The sequence below is a fragment of the Pholcus phalangioides genome, unplaced genomic scaffold (genome assembly GCF_987345545.1).
Source record: "Pholcus phalangioides strain wild (caught in Gottingen) unplaced genomic scaffold, Ppha-v1.0 ptg000039l_1, whole genome shotgun sequence".
NCBI lineage: Eukaryota > Metazoa > Arthropoda > Arachnida > Araneae > Pholcidae > Pholcus > Pholcus phalangioides.
In genome coordinates this window covers 3,854,789-3,878,069 of record NW_028301625.1, presented here as the reverse complement: position 1 = coordinate 3,878,069, position 23,281 = coordinate 3,854,789, and the positions used below count along the sequence as shown (strand labels likewise).

At 35.0% G+C, this 23,281-nt stretch overlaps 1 protein-coding gene across 2 annotated transcripts in view; it reads left to right on the top strand.

The window, feature by feature from the left end:
* The window catches only part of Fur2 (furin-like protease 2), a 162,158-nt gene that overhangs the window by 126,295 nt on the left and 12,582 nt on the right, over window positions 1-23,281 (top strand). For both annotated transcript variants that reach the window (XM_089253426.1, XM_089253427.1), the window contains exons 16-21: window positions 176-329; window positions 7,622-7,774; window positions 11,866-11,972; window positions 15,194-15,290; window positions 19,552-19,740; window positions 21,080-21,285. In XM_089253426.1, coding sequence (XP_089109552.1) covers window positions 176-329; window positions 7,622-7,774; window positions 11,866-11,972; window positions 15,194-15,290; window positions 19,552-19,740; window positions 21,080-21,285 — 906 coding nt within the window. The remainder of the gene's footprint in view (window positions 1-175; window positions 330-7,621; window positions 7,775-11,865; window positions 11,973-15,193; window positions 15,291-19,551; window positions 19,741-21,079; window positions 21,286-23,281) is intronic.

Here is a 23,281-nt window from a genome sequence, read left to right as displayed (position 1 = left end):
TCCTGAAGTGTGGAGGGGGGGGGGGGTCGGCTTATATACAAGTTGGCTTATACACGAGTATATATGGTAAATATACTATGGTTGATAGCGATCATTGCATTTTTTGTTTATTTCCACAAATTTCACATTTTTCTTATGCTTTAAAATATTTATTATTACTCCAATGTATTTTCAGATGCTTTAGAGTCAGAATGTCTTCCATGTTCTGCTTCATGTTTAACTTGTCAGAATAGTAGAGATTCATGCCTTTCCTGTTCATCTCCTATGATTTTGTTCAATCATTCATGTGTGAGTGCTTGTCCAAAGAATACATATTTAGACAAATCAACGTGAGTTACAATACTTTCTTGAAAGAAAATTTGCAAATAGTATATACCACTTTGAAGCAGGGTTGTAAAAAACCCGGGTTTTTTGGATAAAATGGGGAAAATTGAATTTCTTTCTTCCAGAACCTCAAGCCAATGTTGGCATGGCTGCATGTAAATCCTAAATTTTTTCCTCATATGTTAGCCTACCAATTATGTGATAGAATATATATTTAAAAAAATGCTTGAGGATGCAGCATTGCAAAGCATGACAAAGATAATAGTAATAATGACCCCAGACCTTGAAATATAATTGTTCAACTCTATCTAGTGGTAAGATAATAAAGTAAAAGGATGCTTGTGTGCAGGTGACAGCAGCTGTTTGACAAATTATTCCATCATATCCACCTGATAAAGACAAAATCTGCTTGGCAGCTTATGCCGTCATAGACACCACCGTTACGTATGGCCATGACTGCAAATGTCGTCATAGCCAGATGACTGGTTAAAAGAAGTGCTTTAATTTAATGCTAAATTTCAGTAATATAGGTATAATTTTATTCAAACTTTTTAGTATTTACTCTCTGATTTAATTATTACAAAATATGTGTCGAAACATGGTTTGCCAATTGATCTATGGGGATAGTAGCTGAAAGTTTCAACTGTAAGGGGTGTTTGGATAGGGCAAGGTTGGAACTCGATGTCGAAGCTTTACGAGAGAGTTATCGTTTTAGAGGGCCCAGTTATTACGGAGCCACCTGTTGCAACGTACCTTTTGCATTTCCCGGTTCATTTGTTATATTAAATTCAGTATTAATCACTGAACAGATGACAACAATGAAACAAACCAGATTATTCTTTATAAAATAAACGTTTATTAAACACTTTGTAGTCTCAGTATAACATTTAGTTATCACAGTTAGTTTTCTCAACATAACATTTAACTAGATTGATAATCAGAACAATCTCACCATTTGCCGAGACAACCTAGAATACACTTATCCCAATTACATCATTTATATCACTAGACAAATATCAGTGAGAACTCTGTCCATTTGGGGGTAGTCCGGAGACTTTCTTGTCAGTCGATCGGTTTGTCTATTGCTTATTGAACAGTTGGAGAGATGCCAGAACCAGGATAGTGTCGATTCACACACAAGGTATCCGTTCAAGCTACCGGTCAACCATAGAATAGAAGACAAGATCAGGCTGACATCGAGGAAAGTCCAGAGGCAGCAGGTCAGGCCATGGAGTAGACGACGGAACCAAGATGACATTGATCATATGGGGTTATCTGGCAGAACCACAGGTCAAACCTTACAACAGATACAAGATCCAAGCAGTGCTGAGGCATACCTTTCACTTTCAGTACATCGCTATGATTTAGGGATCACCTGGCACACGCCTCAACAGGGTGAACGGTCTTTATGATAAGACAGCTGGAATCAGTCATGCATCTCACTGTGTATCTGGTATTTATCTGAGCACACTACCATTATGCATCATAACAGGAACCAAAATTCAATTTAGTCCTGAAGGACATTTGCTCCTCACTTGGGATCACGTTCTTGGAGCTTCCCGCATTTACCAATAGGTGGCTTCATTGGGATGGGATTCGTCTGAATAGGAGGGAGGTCTATGATAGACTTAGGTCAGGTTTTTTTACTTCCAGACCACGTAGTCGGGAATGCTGGTTAATTAATGATAACCACAACAGTACTGACAGGGAATTACCCACATCTGACTTGGATGGCTTCTCGATTGTCATTAAATCACAGGGCAAATTAAAATGTGTGCGAATAAATGCCAGGAGCTTGGGTAATAAGAAAGATCTTTTAGAAACTATGATAGCTGTGGAGGGTGTGAATCTTATAGCCATTACAGAATCTTGGGCAAATGATGGAGATTAATCTTTCTCACACATCTCAGGATATGATACTTTTTTAAGAAATAGATTGGATAGGAAAGGGGTGGAGTGTTGATATACATAAAATCATGTTTGAAGACTAGAGAGTAATGTGCAGAGAAGTGATATTGAAAACAAAAGGCATAATCTTATTGTTGGGGTTTGTTGCAATCCACCAAACACAGGGATTCAAACTATGTCGCCAAAATTCGTGATGAAATTTCCTACATGTGTAAGCATAAGAGGGTTGTAATACTAGGGGATTTTTCAATTCCCCGGGTATAGATTGGAAGAATCTTTCAGTTAGAGATCAATATGGAAGGAACTTAAGTTGTTGCTTGATAATTTTTTGTATCACCATGTATCAGAAGCAATTAGGGGTACTGCTATTTTGGATTTAGTTCTCTCTAGTTCTAAGGATCTTGTTGAACATGTTTCGGTGAGGGATGAGCTTTCTTCCAGTGATCATTGTGTCGTTAGTTTTCTCTAAGTAAGGTTGATAACAAAAGACTGGTTCCTTGTTTTCAGAGAACTATGATGTTTTGAGAGAGAAGTTAGCAGAAGTTTCCAAAGATCTGTTGGAATCTGTCTTGGTGGTAAGTCAATGGGAAGAATTCCCTTTGTTCGAAAAAAGCGTGTTTGTACATTGTGCCCCCTATGGTTCACGGATAGCATACATAACCTTTATCTTGAAAAGAAAAGATCATTCAGTGAGTATAAAAGTGAACGAGGTTATTTGCCATTGTTTACTGATAAAAGAAACGCGTTGAAGAAAGCGATAAGGGGTAGTAAAAAGGAAGATGACTATGTGTTGGAAGACAACATTGGCTCTGACCCAAAATAATTTTTTAGATATGCCAATAATGGATGCAAGGGGACAGTTGGCCCACTCTCGATAGGAGGGTGTAGGGTGCTTTCAATGACTTTTTTGCATTGGTTTTTAATGGAGAATACAGTATTCAATATACTGGTGTTGCGTGGAGTAATAAAATCCTCAGCGATATTAATGTGGAAGATGTGGAGGTCCTAAATGTTCTAAAAAATGTATGTGTGAGCAAAGCACCAGGGCCAGATGATATCTGTCCTCAAGGAAAATGCTAATGAATTGTTGGGGACAGTAATGCAGATTTACAGGAGTAGTGCGGCGAGTTTGACGAGCTCCCTCTCGAAAATTTCGGAAATTATTATCAAAAAGAAATTGGTGAAGTGGCCAGACAAGAATAATGTATTTTTGGATAATCAGCATGGGTTCACAAAGGGGAAGTCATGTGTGACTAACCTTCTTTGTTTCTATGATCACGTGACTAAGGCGTTGAGTAAAGGCAAAAATATAGATGCTAATTACCTTGATATCCAGAAGGCATTCGATTGGGTTAAACATAGTAAACTCTTGAAGCGTTTACAAGTGATTGGGATTGGGGGCAACTTGTTGAATTTGATAGAATCGTGGTTGAGAGATAGATCACAACGGGTTATGGTGAACAGGGAATTCTCTGATTGGACAGGCGTCATTAGTGGAGTTCCGCAAAGAAGTGTCCTGGGCCCCATGCTTTTTCCACTTTTTATTGATAAACTCGATCAGGGTATCAAAGGGATTACTAGCAAATTCGCAGATGATGTAAAGCTAATGGGGGTAATTGGGAATCGAAGCAATAGGGAGTCGCTTGTGTGTGTGTGTGTGTGTGTGCCCGCAGTGGTAGTAAATTTTATGCAAGCTAAGCACCAGGACCAGATGATATCTATCCTCGGTTCCTCGGGGAATGTGCTAATGAATTGTTGTGGCCAGTCGCACAGATTTACAAGGGTAGTGTTGCTTAAGTTATTGTCTCAAGGGATTGGACGTTTTCTAATGTGGTTGCTATATTTAAAAAGGGTAATAGAGAAACAGATTCCGATTATCATCCAGAGTTTGACAAGCTCCCTGATAGGGTGGTGAATAATTGTATTACCCCCGGGAGTAGCATATTCTAAATACAATTTTCACGCTTAAAAAGAAATACAATAAACATGTTGGGGTAAATTGAGAAGCTATCCATACTTAGATAAGACAACCATAAATATTTTTTATGGGCATTGTGTAATATTTTATCATGTATATATAGTTTTTATAATTGCATTTTTAATTGGGTTTCTGTGTTTTAGAAATATATGGCATCCATATTTGTTATGGGCATCTTTTTTTGAGTCACCTCATTGGGCATTTTGCCTGTTGTGGCCTTGTAGTTTGGAACTAGTACTGATGAACAAGTGAGGACGAACATCGGAAGCAGCAATATTTATATCTGAGAAAACATGAGGGGTACGATCCAACTCTGGGGGGCTGACCATCTTAGGAAAATATATTATAAAAAAACCAATAAAAAAATCTTCAGTTCAGGATTTGACTAGGATCGCTCATTGTACTTAGGCTATGGACTGTGTAAAATATGAATATTGAAGTGGCCATGCATGATCAAATAAGGTAACTTTTTTTTTTCAAAACAAATTACACTATAAATAATATAGAAATGCATGACATCCATATATTTTTTTGTACAACATGTTTACCCAAATTAATTTGTATAAACATGCCAACAAATTGTTACAGCTTGTTTCATAAGTTATGATAACATGTCATTTCGTCAATATTATCAATATTATTGGGAAACTTGAATAATTACACTCAAGGACAATGTAGCATGGTGCTTTTATCCCTTATCCAAATTTTTTTTTTTTTGGTTTTCCTAATTAGTTCAGATTAATTGTTGGCCTGTATCTTGCTGTATCTCAGAGGAAACAAAATGTTTTATAAACAGAAAACTTTGAAATTTCTGTGAAAGATACCAGTGTTCAAAGCCAATTTGTGATTATGGTTTACTCTAAAAACTAGGGCTGGGCTGATAGTCAATTACAGTTGAAATTTTTAGTCAACTCTCTCTGTTCACTACAATCAAAATTCAATTGAAATTTTTTCATTAAAAGTTTGTAAAATAATTTGGTTTATTTGATGAAACCTATTAGATGTCAAATTGTGTTCCTGCACGTATAATTTCAGATAAGTTACCATATTTGCAAGGAACTGGACATTTTGTCGATGCACATAGGTACTATCATACTATAGAAAGTACCATATTGTGCATTTCCAGGTACAGTGAAACCGGTCTAAGATAGACACTGTATGAGACGAAAAACCTGTCTTGAACAGAACAGAAAAATAACTGGATAATTAATTCTTTCTCAATTATAGGAATTCTTTTCAAGACAAAAACTGTCTAACGCGATAAAGGAAGGAATACGTAGTCTATTTTTCGATTTAAAAAACCTGCTAAAATGGAAAAACTTTTGGCCAAGTGCAAGTTTTGTCCTTTTAATAGGAGGAAGTTAAGAGTCATACTGATCTCCCCTTTTGTTAGAGAACTCTTTTACTTTTCTGAAAAATTATGAAAGCTTATATCATATCTTAACTGATTCTGGAAATCAGGGATTAGGGTTTTGCTTGGGGGAAAGCGAATTTACTCAAAATTTAGTAAAGTCTGTATAGCATTTTATTTACAATAGAAATAAATGGCCGCTTTGCTAGGACACACTCCTGTGTCTTGGAAAAATGTTGACAATTTCCATTTAAAGTAGTTTGGGTGAGGAATAGGTGAGGGAGACTCACAATTTAAGTAATACAGTGTTTTAGCATTTCATTTAATGTAGAGATGGCCACCAGTCACAGGAAACACATCTTGGATTTGAACACAAAAATAGAGGTCATAGATGCGAAAAAAAAGTAAAATTTAAGTGTTACAAAGATAAAGAAAAATTTGCTATTAGGAAAACCGAATGCTATGACATTATCAAAAGAAAACATGAAATTTGCTCGGATTTTTCAAAATTCAATCTTTTGAATTTTCAGATTAATAAATCCATGTAAGTGAATCCCAGTGTAACAGCTAGTGAAATATATTTTTATAGTATTAACTGTTATTACATGGTTACCATTAATAAGTCTAATTAAACTTATAAATAGTTGGTATTTGAAAATGCTCAAAAATTTGATTAATTAATCAATTAAAAAATTTTGAATAACAAAAATTTCATTCGAATACCCCCGCAACCTCATTTAAAAGCTTCATGATACTGTTTTTAGATAAATGAAAATAAAAAAAATTAAGCATTATTATTCTTCTACAATAAATTGAGAGATACTAAAATCAAATGAACACAACATCACTAATATGTATTGAGCACCTCAATTGAGTTCTCTGAATCAGTTGAAGAACATTTTTTTTTTTTAATTAGGAGGTTGTAACAAAAGTTTGTTCAGCTTCAGGAGAGGCATCAACTGTGGATAAAATCTTGTATTCGCACAAGATTTTAATGCATTGGCATAAAACTAAAGACTGCATACATCTCTCATTGACTAACATGATAACTGAAAATCAATGATTTGTTCTGTGAGAAAGGGTCTCATAGAAATTAGAGGAGATTATATCTTCAACTTCACAGTATACAATCTGTTTGGCAAATTTGGGGAGATTATCTTTATTCCGAGATTTTCTTTCAACAACAGTTTTGCTGGTGCCTTTCTAAACAAAAACAGGTGTAGCTCTATATTGGAATAGTGATTCACATAAATTTCATGAAGTGTTCCTCATTTAAATTTCTTAAGTTTTAGTTTTATCTTCAGAATTTTACGATAACATTGTGCTTGGCCATTTGTTGAGGGATGGTAGAGACCTATCATTTATTGCTGAATACTTTTGTAAGTCTGTGAATTCTTTGGATTTGAAAATCAAAGCATTATCACTGACAAGAATTTTTGTGGTTGTCCATGTCCACTGAATATTTCTCACAGGAAATAATTTGTTGTTGCAGAATCTGGAGCTTTCTTTGTATATTAGATTTCTGGCCATTCAGACTTTGTGTCAATGACGAGGAAGAAAGAAAGTCTTATGAAGGGTCCCAAATAGTCTATATGAGCACTTTGTTAATACCTTATGGAATTTTCTTGACATCACAACAGTTCCTGACTTTTCAGCGTCAATATTCTTTCATCAGCAATAATTTTTAGTGATTGTGAAAATTAGAAAGGGGATAGTACCCATCAAGATGAACAATATGTACAATAGAAGCTATGGTTTCAATCCACTCAGAGTGTCAGAAAAGCGAAACTTGGAAACACGTTCAACAAGCACAAGTCCTCATTTCTGATGTCATTTATGCTCTTAATGAGCATAACCATCAATCATTTATATATAGTTCTTAAAGATTAGCTGGTGCCTTAGGTGTAATTACTCATAGTCTTCTTAGTCGGATTCATTCCTGTAAAGTCATTGCGCTTGGTTGAATAAAACAATTGATTTTGAATGCTATAAAAACATAAAATTATATTGAATAATAAAAAGCCTATTTTAATTAACATAATTTTTCTTCTGTTCTGCAGCTGTCAAAATTGTCATCCATCTTGTCATTCATGTTATGGTAAAACTAAAGATAATTGCCTTGAATGTATTCAAGGGAGACTAGTTCAAGATGACTCTTGTGTTATGGATTGCCTTGAAACAAAATATATTGATCAAAACAATGTTTGTAGAAAGTAAGTAATTTTTATGGAGATTTAAAGTAAAAAAAATAGTATATTGTCACCTTATAATAAAAACCTTGTACATAAAAAATTTCCAACTTTTACAGGAAGAACAAAAAAATGATGGGACATCCCATTTAGCAACACACAAAAGGTGTTAATTTTTTTCTCTATAGGGAGCAGATCATTGCTGATTTTTTCTTCTTCGAAAGCTGTAATAGGTGAGATATGTTCTCAATCTGTAACTGTCAAAAAGTCATTTTTGAAAAAAAAAAAATTATGTTCAAGGTTTTCATTATTAAGGTGATATGGAAAAATAGTTTCATGAAACTCAATTTAAAAAAAAATTATACAGCAAACCCTCCCATATTCACAACAACCAGAATAATATTTTGCACAAAAGTGAATTCAAAGAAACAGGCTGAATGAACGCCAGGGGCTCTGCCACCGGACTTATCCTGTTGCCGAGATCTTTTCCAGCCCAGCTTCGTGGCAGAGTCTGGGACAAAGTGAGTGCACCAAACAGTCTGAGTGTGTAGCTAGTGTTGTGTTTGATATTTCAGTGCTGCCATCTATACTTCAAATTGTGAGTGAAGTGTAATGATTGAATATTTGTAACGTTGTAGGCCTGTTGCTCTCTGTGGCGAGACTTTTCAATGGGGAGATCGGCTCGCATTCGCGCCTTGAAGTTGGAAACCACAGAAAACCAACTTCAGGCCGACCACCACTGTGGAGCTCGAACCCGGATCCTCGCGATGCGAGTCCATCACTATAACCACTCGACCACCACAGCAGCCAAAGAAACAGGCTGTGAAAGTGAACCTAAAATTGGTGACCAAGAAAATAGTACAGATAATTTGTGAAATAATTATGTTAGATTCAAGTTAAATCACATGAATGAAACAAATTTCTACTATTTTTACCAATTTGATACTTTAAAAGCTCTTATTCAATTACTTATATTTCTCTATATGACAATATTTACTCTCATCAAAAATGTTCCAAATGTTGGGAAATTCATCCAAATGTTGGCATTCTGTGTTTTTGATATAAGAGGTTCTGCTGTATGTAAAAAATGGCATGAATTTTTAATTCAAAAAATGTGATGATGTTCATAACAAAATGTGTCTATGAATGTGCATTTTTATATCCAGAGTGTTTGTAAATTGTTAAGAAAAAATTAGAAAGGGGATAGTATACCCATCAAGATAAACAATATTTACAATAGAACCTATGGTTTCAATCCACTCAGTGTGTCAGAAAAGCAAAACTTGGAAACACGTTCAACAAGCACAAGCCCTCATTTCTGATGTCATTTTTGCTCTTAATGAGCATAACCATCAATCATTTGTCATATGCAAATTTCTAGTGAGAAGAAGACAGATTTACGGATCGGGTAGATTGGAGATGGTGGGCCTGTGGCATGGCCTCCTTGCTCACAATCCTCAATCCACTGCACTTTTTTTGTGTGAGTGCAAGAAAGTATTAGTGTAAGAGACACCTTTAGATTGCTTGGAAGATCTCTTTGCAAGAATCGTTGTTACAGGGACAAGATCAATAAGACACCAAAGGTCTACAAGAGGGTGACCAATCTTTCATTCGTCAATGTGAACTATGCCCTTGAATGTTACTTTGAGCATAATTTTTTTTTAATCTTTCACCGATCTGCACAGGATTGTATAACTCATAATGTTTGTTATATTATTCTTTTTTTTTCACTGTTGCAACTTCAACAAAGAAATTTATTTATGCTTTTCTGACAATTTCAGTGAATTGTGACCATAGGTTTCATTGTAAATATTGTTTGTTTTGATGAATATTATCACCACTCCAATTTTTTCTACACAGTTTATGAACACAGTGCAAAGCCACAAATTTTAAATAAATGCTGCTTTGTTATTGTAAAAAAATATTAAATTGAGCCCTTTTTCACACAAGAAATCTGTTGATTAATTCAAGAGTCTAAAAGAAAAAGAAACGCAAATGTTTGGAAAATTTTCTGTGTACCCTGGAGCATATGTATCTCATGTTCATAGCTTGATCAAAGCATGATTTCTGAGCATCATCCTCGTGAAACATATAAATTTTATTTCTGAGAAGAGAAAAAAATTATTTCAAGTTTTTAGACTGGTTCTGCTACACAAAGAAATATTTGGTGTTCCAATATTCTCTGAAATTTTAATAACTATTCAAAATTTTATTAAAAAATAATGTGATTAATTTGAGTACAAGGATTTTTTTTTCCACTCCGAACATTGATTTCAATTTTCTTTTTAATTCTTTCAAAAGCTTAGAGTATATAAGTTGAATTAATACTTCTTTATCACAAATGCAGTGCATGATAAAGGTTTTGAAGGTAATTTTGAGTGGTGCATAATCAACATGTCTAGTAGAAGGTGCATTTTCTTTTTTGAACTGAGCACAACTCCAGTCTATCACTTTGGACAATTTACTACTGAATGAGTTGTGCCAGAAAAGTTCATGTGTACCTAACTGTCTCAGCACATATGTAGTGTTGTGCATGAATTTCAGTGCTTCTATCTATTTTTCAAACTATGAAATGTAGTGATTAAATATTTGTTCCACTGTAGGCCATTCTATGGGGGAGACTTTTTAGTATGGAGGTTGACTTGCATTCACATCAAGTTAGAAATCACAGAAAACCAACTTCAGTCAACTACCACCATGCTGCAGGTGGGGGTTTGAATTCAGGTCTTCATGATGAAAGTCCATCACTATTACCATACAGCGGCTAGTAAAAGTGCACTACATCTTCCTTCCACAAATCTGTATCATGTGTAATAAGTTGGAAGATCAATATCCGCACTAATCTATTCTAAATTAAAAATAAATAAAACAATGGTAAGGATCAAAATTCAGGTAGAAGAAGCATGTTGCTGAAAAAAAATATGTGCTAAAAGTATGTTTTTGTGAGCTGCAGCATTTCTGACTTGAGTTGTATAATTTTTTACCTTCAGTACCTAAGTCTACACTTGCTTGTGCATAAGTCTGTAACTGGGGGGGGGGGGGGACATGCAGGTCCGGTGATCTGGGGGCTGGACTAGATAGGGGGGTGTTTTCATGTTTAAAATTATTCATTCGACATGGCTGTTTTAACCACTTTAGATCAAGGACGTAGTATTGCATCCAAATACCAGTAGAATAAATTCAAACAAGTTCACCCTGTTTTCTTTCCTTTCTCTCCTCACGAAGAGTTGTTGCAACCCCCTATGAGAGTTTTTTCCTCTCCCTTTATTGTATATGCTGCTACTGATTTTTTTTCATATACGATGTATCTTTCTTATAATAGTGAAAGAAAACAGTTTGGGTGAGGATGAAAAGAGAAATCTGACTGTGTACCTACATTCTTATCAACTTATCTGTTATACTGTTTTACTCTTTCATTTGTCTTCTTTTTTTCTTCCCCTTCTCCCTTTCCTTTCTTCTAACGTGAGGTTAGGTTAGGACAAGGTTGCCACATATTTATTGCCGATTTGTCAAATGAAAATCATCAGAATTTCTTGCTAATTGCTTGTATTCGAAGAGGTTAAATAAATGTAGCGGTATATCTTTAGATCTCAAATCAAATATTATGGCCGAAGTAGCAGAATCATTGAATATTCTAAAGAGTATTTTGTTCACCATGATTAAAAATTCTTGATTCAATTATATGAAAGCAGAATAGGTGGGGTTCTTCTTCGTGTATTTGATCCTGGAATCTTACAGAAAAAGCGCTTCACAAAATGTTACAACTAATTTTATCAAAGAATACTCTGGTAGATGGGGGAAAATAAAAAATAAATATAAGTTTTGGCAATATATATATATTGTATTTTTTCGTAAGTATAATGTGCATACTGTATTATGTATTTAAATTTTGTTTTTTCCAGCCAGATACATTTTCATTTCAACATTATAGCAAAATGAAGGAATTTTTTTTTTATTCCTTCAATACAGTATGAAATTATCTTGAGAAACTAAGCTTTATTATTTTTTGAAACGTTTGATATAATGGATTCCCAATATAACATCCATTTTCCGTGAAAGGAAGGGGTTCATTATAACAAGCATCAACTGTATTTATATTTTTTAAATATTTTTAGGTGTCCTAAAATGTGCGAGACATGTAAGGATGGCTATTGCTTAAAATGTGCTCATGGTTTCAAATATCAGTCAGGGAATTGTGTACGTGATGATAATTGTCGAAAAGGTATGTGAGAAACGACTATTATGCATAAAAAATTTTAAATATCATTGCTTATTGTTTTTCATTGCTATAATAATTTTTTTCTTTTGTATACACTTTTTTCAGTATTTACCAAATAAAACATGATGCTGCTAGAAATATCAAACTTCCTCAGTCAATAGAATGATCGTGTAGTATTTAAAATAAGAAGTTTCATTTAAAAAGACTTCTTGAAATAGACTGTGTGAAGTTATTTTAAACCTAATTTTGAGCATTGTTACTGGGGTTCAGAAAAATGACAAATAATTCAACCAATTATCAAATTAAATTTTTCAACCCCCTCTATGCAAGTCTAAGTATGATGCATGCCTTGTAAATTTGTAATATAGAAATATATTTTAAGAGATTGTGTGTGGAAATTGAAACACCATCAAAGAATCATCAGAATTTAAAATTTATTAGCTTAAGGTACAGTCAACAACTGCCAATATTTTATTTACCGGAATTCAAAGATGAGTTTGGAAGTTGGTTGAGCTTCACGCTCTAATTGAAGGTTCCATCAGGAACAATGTCATCTGACATTACTGTAAATTACAGTCAGTCCATAACTAGGCTGGGTCCCTGGGGTGGTGCCTCAGTTGTCCCAGCCTAGTTATGGCCCTAAGTCCTAACATCAGAGTTAAGGATTTTATTCTAGTCAAATATGAGTGAAGAAAATATCCAGGTCAGACAACTGAAATTTTTGGTGAATATCATGGAAAACAATGAATATTGGAAATCAGAGCTGAAAGATCAGATTTGGTAATCATCTGACTATATATTGTATTGAGAAAGATATCCCCTCAAAAACAGACACGTTTGACTCGGTGGATTTATATTGTAGACATAAAAGAATGATTTCCAGTAATCTAAAATATCTTTAATAAAAACAAAATTTATGTGTTTGTTATGTGCATGCACTCCAAGAAAAGATATAAGTAGCCATCTGTGGTACTAGACACTTGTTCGCAACTGCTACTGGTGGAGAACTCCATTGAGTGCCCTCAATGTTTCTGAAGTAAAATCAAATCAAAAGTATCGTTTTCTACAGCAATCATAAATGTGTGAGTTGTGTGGTAATTACAGTAAAACACCTCTTAATGGACACCCCTCAGATGTGGTCACCCGTCTATTATGGTCAAATAATAATTTCCCCTTGTACAATAAAAATACTCATGTCAAACCCTTGATTAATGGTCATCCTTTTCTACTGACGAATTTTTTTGTCCTGCCATTGTCTGTAAAAGAGAGGTTTTGTAATGGGTCAATAAATTCCCTGAGGAGGAGTCCTTATCCAGTCATTTTTATTACTATTTATTTATTTTTCCTTCCTACCTTTGTTGTGCCTTCTGGGACTGATCTGCCAATTTCCGTTGATCGCCCATCAATGTTTTTTACCGAATTAAATCTTTGAACTGAGATCTCAATGCAAATTTGTCTTAAACCAAAAATTAATTTAACGGTATAAATTGTGGATATTCATCTCTTAAATTTTTAATGGAATAAAGCAATTGAGGTAATAAAAAAAGACTTGTTTCTATTTCCTTCTTGTTTTCTGCTTTAACTAAGGATATTTCGAACCAGGCATTTAACTCCTGAGGGAGGTTGCACTTTTACTGTATATAGAATGGCAAGCACTCTTGGATAGTGGATCCCAGACATCTTTCATAACCAACTACAATTGTAAGAAAGTAGGACTGATTTTCAACAAATCTGAGCACTCGATTCTTGTTGTCTATGATAAACTATATGACATCCAGAAGGCATTCAATTGGGTCCAACATGGTAAACTCTTGAAGCTTTTACACGAGATTGGAATTGGGGGCAACTTGTTGAATTGGATAGAATCGTGGTTAAGAGATAGGTCGCAACGAGTTATGGTGAAGGGGGAATTCTCTGGTTAGACAGGCACCACAAGTGGAGTTTCTCAAGGAAATGTCCTTGGCCCTATACTTTTTTCACTTTTTATCGATAAACTCGATCAGGGTATCGATGGGATTGCTAACAAATTCGCAGATGACGTGAAGCTAATGGGGAATCAAAACTATAGGGAGTTAGTTGCTCCACACCAACTTAAACAAGATTGCAGCATGACGTTTAGCGTTGATAAGTGCATGGTCGCTTACTTTGGTTTGAACAACCCACGGTTCTCTTACGAGTTGAATGGTGTCACTATCCCGGATCCAACTAGGGTCACCGATTTGGGAATTCTCATTGACGGCTCAGGTTTTCTGAACATTGTTCAGCGGTGGTCAGAAAATGAATAGAATGCTTGGTCTCGTTTTCAAAAAGTTCTCTTCGCGTTCTCCTAAAGTCATTCTTTTGCTTTTTCGAGGCTTAGTTTGTCCTGGACTGGAGTATGCTGTAAGGTTTTGGAGACCTTACCTACAGAGGGACAAAGACTTGGTTGAAGGGGTGCAGAGAAGAGCTACGCGTGTCCTTATTGGCACACGGGGCTTGAGTTATGAAGAGAGACTTTATTATTTGAATATGTTTACATTGGATAAACGCAGGTGTCGAGGAGATATGATTGAAGTGTTCAAAATTTTCAATGGGATGGATAGGATGGACCATGAACTTTTAGTACACCGCCAATCGACTGCTTTTACAAGCGGACGCCAGTATAGATTGGTGAGGGACAATACAAGGCTATGGTGTCGCAGGGAATTTTTCTCTATTAGTGTTGTTAATAAATGGAATAGCTTACCCCCGGAGGTGGTAAATTGTAACACAATTGACACGCTTAAAAAGAAATACGATATACATGTTGAGGTAAATCGAGAAGCTATCCATTCTTAGAATAAGACAACCATAAGTATTCTTTATGAGCATTGTATAATATTTTATCATGTGTATATATATTGTTTATAATTTTTATTAATTGCATTTTTAATTGGGTTGCTGTATTTTTGAAATATATGACATCCATATTTTTATGGGCATATTTTTCTCAGCCACCTCGTTGGGCATTTTGCCTGTTGTAGCATTGTATTTGTATATTTGTATTTGTATTTCAAGAGCACATGTAAATCTAAACTTCATACCACATTTCAGCAAAGGTGAAATCCCTACAACTACAATGTATATAAGGTGTTGAAAACTCATCAATGATCCCCAACTTTAAGATATCCTTTTCGGAGAGGATGTTCAGTGATATTTAACTGTTTCATTTATTTAATATAGCAGTATAATATCGTTTTTTCTAGGATGGTATGATCAAGATGGATCTTGCAAGCCATGCTCAAAACATTGTGCTCTATGTAAAGGACCATATGATGCAGATTGTATATATTGTCATGATGGGTAATCATGAGATTTGATAGATTATCACATATATTAAGTCTTTATTACTTGAAACTATTCATGTCCTACAAGAGATGGTATACCAATATTATGAAATGACAGATATATGCCTTTTTTTCATCTGTTTGTGTTTTTTGACTGATATTTTTTATTGTCATACATGCATTTAAGAAAATAGCTTGTATATTAGAATAGTTTTTAGATAAGATAGTTTATTGGGTTTTTATTATTATATACAGAGTTAATGTGACGTGTTCTGTCAAACAAAAGGGGGTGCTAGACAAGTCCAAGAGAAACATAAAACACCCTACCAACCCTGTCCTATCTCAAACTATTTTCAAGTTAAGAGGGATAATTGATTATGTAAAAAAAATGTCAAGTCTCAAAAAACCCCAGTTTGTGAGGTTTCCAAGAGACCTGCATGGAAACTAAGCACACTTTTGGAAAGAGCAGAGAAAATCATATAAAATGACATATATAAATGTACATTGATATATCTGGATTCAATGGCAGGCTACAAGCACTGAAACATTGGCAAAGTTCAAAACCAAATTGTCGCCAATTTGGATATAGATTTTAGATATGATCGAAGTGTTCAAAATTTTCAATGAGATGGATAGAATGGACCATGAACTTCTAGTACACCGCCAATCGACTGCTTTTACAAGGGGACACCAGTATCGATTGGTGAGGAACAATGCAAGGTTATGGTGTCGCAGGGAATTTTTCTCTAATAGGGTTGTCAATAAATGGACTTACCCCCGGAGGTAGTAAAATGTAACACAATTGACACGTTTAAAAAGAATTATGATAAACATGTTGGGGTAAATCGAGAAGCTATCCATACTTAGAATAAGACAACCATAAGTATTCTTTATGGGCATTGTATAATATTTTATCATAATATATTGTTTATAATGTTTCTAATTACATTTTTAATTGGGTTGCTTTATTTTTGAAATATATGACATCCATATTTGTTATGGTCATCTTTTTCTCAGCCACCTCGCTGGGCATTTTGCCTGTTGTAGTGTTGTATTTGTAATTATGTGAACACCCTTCTAGTTACAATTGGTAAAATTTACCAAAAACTTGTCCATTGCACCAGCTTTTAAAAGAGCTTACAATAAACCATATCAGTGATCCAGTTCAGGAGAAATTTAGTTTCTTGTTTGCAATACATTACTGAAATCTTCGTTCAGCAAAGCGAAGTAATTTTACTAGGTTTTGGCAACAATTTGATTTTTTACTTCACCAATCTCTTGGCACTGGAAGCTCACCATTGAATATAGATATTCTGTAAATAGAGGTAATGTCACCTTATAGGAATTTTTCTGCAAAATCAAATTGTGGCTAAAATCTGTAACTGCCAATTCCAAATTTTCATTGAATATCTACTTTGAGAAATACTGATTTCAGTGATGCATTGCAAACAAAAGGCTAAATTTCTCCTGAACCAGAACACCGATATGATTTATTGTACACTGTTTCGAAAGCTGGTACAATGTACAGGTTTTTGGTAAATTTGATTGATTATAGCTACAAGGGTGTTTGCGGAATTGGAGATTAAAAATGTTCAGTATGATTTGATTTTGAACTTTGTCTATCTTTCAGCATGTGTAGCTTGCCATTAAATCCAGATATTTTGGTGACTTTGAAGGATTTTTCTGCTCTTTCAAAATAGTTGGCTTGTAGGTCTTTCAGAAACTTCACAAAGTTAGGTTTTTTTGAGACTTGACACATTTTTTTTCCATAAGTGATTATCCACCATAAATGGAAAATGGTTCAAAATAGGACAGGGTTAGTAGGGTGTTTCATGTTCCACTTGGGCTCGTCTATCACCCCTTTTGTTTGGCAGAACATGTCATGTTCACTGGTTTGGCAGGTATGTGTAGCAATGAAACTGGTATGTGAATCGCATACCAGTTTCATTGCTATTTTGATTAACCCGTCCAATGTTACTGATGTAATATTGCATCATAAGTGGTGATTTTATTTGTTCTCCAAGATGTATATCAGGGTTTAAGCTACGGTCGCATTTTTTGCAAAATGCGAAAGAAAATCATAGAATGCAAAAAAAAGTAGCAACCACTTTCGCAAAAATGCATACAGGAGGTACGAAAGGAGTAGACGTCCAACCATCAATCATTACATTAGCATTTGCAGTATTTTGCTAAAGCTTTTCCCCCCATTTTCGCTTTTTTGCGAAAGGAATTTTTTATCCAGTTTAAACCCTGATGTATATGATATATATATGAATGATAATAATGTTTAAAAAATACAAAACACCCCTTTCTCTTTTGCTTTCCAAGTGCGTGTACCGATTTGAGATAAAAATGTAATTTTGAGAATTTTTTGTATGAGTAGATAAAAACGTATAATATGCAAAGGTGTGAATTTATTGATAATATTAAAGAGGTTCAAAAATATTAGGGGAGGGGGTGCACAAACCCAATATTTCTATAGGTATTTCATGCAAAGTATCATGGAGGATATTGCAGCTTAGTCATCCACTGGAATGTCCCACACCATGCTGCTAAAGCATAGTTTCCCAACCTTTTTTGCCTAATCTCCTCCTTCATTAATTTTTTTCTCCCATCGCCTCTCAACCCAATCTAACCCATAGGATCCTATATTATGCCCGTAGCTTCTACCACCCCGAGGAACATTCCATTGCCCAAATTGGAAATCAGTGTGGTAAAGTCATAAGGCAGAAAACATCTCTTTTAGGTACTTTTGGTGAAGACAGAGTGATATCTTGACTCAGTATATTTTTGTTCTGTGGTCTTCATTAAAATGTCACCCATGCTGGTTGAAAAGGAGCCTGATCTAGTTGAATATAAAAAACACTCTTGATCTGGTCCAAGTATGGATTCTGCATTTTCCAAATGAAGCATTAATCCTATTGCTAGAAGGGTGTCAATATAGTTTAATTAAAAATTTATCTGAGTGCAAGTGAGTTCAGTTAATAGGAATTGTTGATACTTACATGTGTTTGGTTCTATGGGATATTAGATTTTATAGGAAATGAATGAAGATATTTCCTAAAACTCGACTTATGTTAACTCAATTTTCTCAATTTTGATTTGTGAATAAAGCTTTCCCATTTTCACACTCATTTGCTTATGTAATCTTCATAATCCTCTTTACAACTCCTCCTCCCACCTTTTTCATCAAAGGTAAACAAAAGCAAAAACCCTTCCCCATCAAAGCTTGACATAATACTTTAATGACCCCACCCCTTAACTGTAAAGCCTAAGTCGAATTAGCTCTTGTGTGCTTGAATCACTGTAGTACTCTGGTGGATATAGAGAAGGATGAAGGAGCCCCCTCCCCCACTGTACACACCCTTGTTCATGTCCTTCCTCCTTTTTTCAAGAGCCTGTATCTGGTTATGATGTTACTACATAACATTATTATAAAAAATTCGCATTAGCCATCATTGACGATAAGGAAACACATGATGAAGATCCAAATAGTTAAAAGACTGGAATAAGCAAAACATGAATAATTAGAATATACCCCTGAAATTTTTGAATATCTCAAAAACTGAATCAGTTTTAGGAATTAATTCAAACCAAATAAAAAAATTTAATGTTTATAAAGTAAAATACATCAGTCACACAAAGTAATATTAATAGGATTCAGAGATTGTTCGTTAGAAGTCCTTGATACACTGGTTCAACCATGATTCGATATAGTAAAAAAAATCTTCAAAACAGATGGTTGTGTTAAATTGGGGTTCGGTTGTAATTATCTTGCAGTCATGATAGGATCGTGTTGTCATTGTATAGTGGTGGAACTCTGAAATATACTGCCAGGTTACCATGGTGAATAAAAAGTTTGTACTGGAGCCTGAAATTTTTTGTTTGTGATTACTGAATTGGTGTCTGCAAAAACAATACAAAGTTTTTAAAATTATGTCAGCATGTCTACCAATACAAAAAGGGACTAATACTTAGTCCTGGAAAAAATTGAGGAAAAAAAATGTTTTTTAGACTTTTTTTTTAAGTTTCAAAAGCAATATGCTTGGTTGAAGCCTATTTTTGAATACTGTTTATTGTTTTTTTAATCCAAAGGTTACTGCATTACTCTGTAGCATCTGATGTCTATTTAACTTTATCTATACATCATACACTATTGTAGGCCCAGGTGTATACAAAACAATATGTGTGACAGCTATTGTTTTATATTATCTGACCTGCTGATAAGATTTTAATTTTGTCCCACATTTTATATATATTTGCATAAATTTTTTCAGATTTTTCAATTTTGAAGGTCATTGTGTTGAAGAATGCCCAGATGGCTTTTTCTCTAAGGATCAAGAATGTCATAGGTGTAGTCCGAAGTGTATATCATGTTTCTACACAAACAAATTTGATATCTGCACTAAGTGTGAAAGTGGGTTTATTCTACATAATGGAATATGCATGTCTGGCTGTCCACAGGGGTAAGCGACACAATGAATTTTTAGATTTACAAAATACCATGAAAATAAACAGCGAGGATTTTATTCATATGAATAGCGAAAAAAGATATGACATTTTGTTGAGTGCAAATGGAATGGCAACTCACCAATTTTCCTTTCTCCCGCAAGCATGTGCTTTTGTTCACGACTGCAGTACCACAGTACCCACTTCCAGTGCAGGTCACATGAACTAATTATTTACAAAGAATATATGTAGAAACAAAAAGAACAAATTATATATGGATTTTAAAAATGAGGCAGTTGGGGAGGCGACTTGCCCTGCTGTAACAAGTCACAAAGGGCTTGCTGTTTTGACTATCACTGTCTGTGGCAATGTGTGCTGGTGTCATTCGTGTTTTTTCCTTTGCATTTGATGGTGATAGTGTTATTGTGCCTTGCGATCACTTCATAGGGGCCATCATATGGGCACTGCAAAGGCTTCTTGACAGCATCGTTGCAAAGGAAAGCATGAGTGAAATGATCTAGTTTGTTATGGATGAATGTTTTGGATTTATTGTGGTGAGATGTGCTGGTATATATACAGATGGAATTTCCCAAAAGTACTGTCATAATTCGGTGAGCAACTGTTTCTCATCGACATCTGTGTTGGAGTCTGGATTGGTTCACCATGTCAGTTCAGAAGTGGAGCATTCCAGTTCCGGCTTGTATGCTGCTCTTAGTCAGAGAATAACAATTGGCAATACTCCCACCCAATCTGTTGAGGAAGGGCACTTGATTGCTGCTTTAAAGAGGCAATGCCACCTTTCTACGGCACCACTCTCTTCTGGATGGTATGGAGTGGTATGCTTCCAGTACTTTGCAGAGAGATCACAAGAGATCACTCTGAAATTGTCTGCTTTGATTGGTAACGATCACTTCTGGCAACCCAGATGTTTACGAAAGCCTTAGTGACAGTCTCAGCAGTAATATCTGCTATTGGAATGACTTTGGGGCATCTTGTTTGGGATAAGTTGTTTTAACCTGTCATCTTTTGACAGGAGTTTGTTACAATGACAATTTTTCTTGTGATTGTGAGCTGTCATTATAAGACTTTTACTGTAGTTATATAACAATGAAATGTCTTATCCAAGACTCTCTATGAGAGGGACTAATAAATAGTATGTTGAGAATAGATAATATTTCATTCCTGTCTCTGTGCCACTCTTTTTGATCACTAAACTAAAAGTATATGGATGAAGAAAAAGAAACATGTTCCAAATTGAAAAGGTGGGAAAGTTCATTGTTGTTACTGTATGAAAATGATTTTTTTGCCCAATATTTTTATTTTATAGCACCTAATGAAAGTAATTCTTTTCTGAAGATCGTATGAGTCTAATGAGGAATGCAAATACTGTGATGAATCATGTTCACGCTGTTGGGGAGCTTCACATACAGAATGTTCTTCATGCAGGAGCGGCTATTATTTGATGAACCATTCATGTGTTAAAACATGTCCAGAAGGATATTTTCCACTTGATAAAAATACAGAATGTGTGCCTTGTTATCACCTGTGTAGAACATGTTCAGGTAATTTTTTGTTTTTCATTCATCAATAAATCCTAGTTTTTTTGTGTTAAAGTATTTTAAATTTTATCTACAAGATATTGTTTTATTTTACTTGTACTTGAAAACCTGAACACTGATTGAAGTGAATACTTATTAATTTGAACCAAAATCACCACAAAGATTTAAATATTTTATGAACTGCAGTAAAATTTCCACCACTTCTATTCTGTGACCTACTTTCTTTCATGGGCAGTTTTTCTCAGAATGGAAAAATGAGCTCTGCAGACATATTACAAAAAACCACTTCATTCTGTGGCCACTTCCTTATAAATAAGAGTTGAAAAAATAAGTTTTATGTTTTTTCTTACTGTATTAACATCTGATAGAGACCATTAGAGGCATAACACATTTCTTTGTATAACCTTACACAGGGTGTTCTGTTAATGGACTGACAAACTCAGAGGGTTGTTAGTAGGCATCAAGAGGAACAAAAATTGCAATGGAACATGGTGTCACAAACCACATTGAGAGGGTGAAAATTGCAAAAAGTGCATGCAAGCTCTGAGTTCAGAAGAGACAAAAGATGGATGTCAGTTGATCGTTAAATGCGTTCATGGGTTTGCTCACCATATCTGACATAAGCACCATCGTGAAACGCATGCGCTGGGGTAGGATCATGTTCTGCAGATGATGTAAATTAGCGCTATTGCGATAGTAAGCACATGTAGCAGTTAGTTATTTGTTTCAATGAGTATCGTGATGGCTGACTACATGAATGAGGAATACGCTGGTATGCATCTGACTTATGGTCGAGGAGACAGCAATGGGTGCTTAGCACTGTACCAACAGCGATGCCTATGGACACACAGGAGGATCTTGTATAGTCAAATTGTTGTCGCTGCAGCAGACATTGAAAGCATACCTGGTATCTTCGTGCGCATCCGGGAATTGTTTTTACATCGTTGTAGACTGTGGAATGATGTCAAGGACGGCCACTTCCAACAACTCTTGTAATAATTTATCAAATAAATCTTTTTGAATTAATTATTGTACTTTTTGTTTTTCCAGCGTGACATCAAAACCTGCATACGTTTTTCGTAATCTTCATCCTTCAAACATAGTTTGCAACACCATGTTCCATTGCAATTTTTGTTACTCTTGATGTCTACTAACAATCCTCTTAGTTTGTCAGTCCATTAACAAAACAGCCTGTATATTATTTCTAGTTTTTGTAATTGCATTTTTAATTGGGTTGCTGTATTTTTTTAGCATATTATATATATATAAGTATTCTATAAACTTGTAAATGGTCTAAAAATTTATAGAAATGGGAAGAATTAGTATATTTGAATGTGGTTGCCAAAAGTTATTCTTCCCAAGGGGAATTTTTTCCCGGTACAGAAAGGAAAATTCAAATTTTTGTCATTGGAGGGTACTGCACAAAAGCAAATCACAGAAGCTTGGACCCGAACCAACTTCAGCCGACCACCACTATGCTGCCAATAAGGTTCAAACCTAGATCCTCATGATGACAGTCCAGCAGGATGCCATATGTTTCGATTACTAATTAGTATCTAGAACTGGGCTTTTTGCATGCATCAGCGGTAAATGTATGGCGAGATTGAATGGAACAAATAGGAAAACCAGAGAGACACAGTTAGCCTTGAATGATTGCACAATGCAGCCCAGCCAGCTCCAATAGCAATGTCATCAAGAGAGCTGAAAATTGCAAAATTAATGCGCATTAAGGTTTTTGAATACATCGCTGTATATAACCAGGCAATAACAATTGAACAAAATCATTTAATAAGTTTCCTAAACAATCAAAGAATTCTGCACAGAAAAACATTTCACAAACATTTCATTCTACATAAGATGAGGGATATGAAATAAGGCAAGTCAAGTCCACCAAGCAATCAGTCCTTTGAATGGCACAGTTTAGCAAGTCAGTCCATCTTGTCCGGTGAGTCCAGTTGACGGTAGTGAACAAGTCCATAGTGTCCATCTGATAAATGAT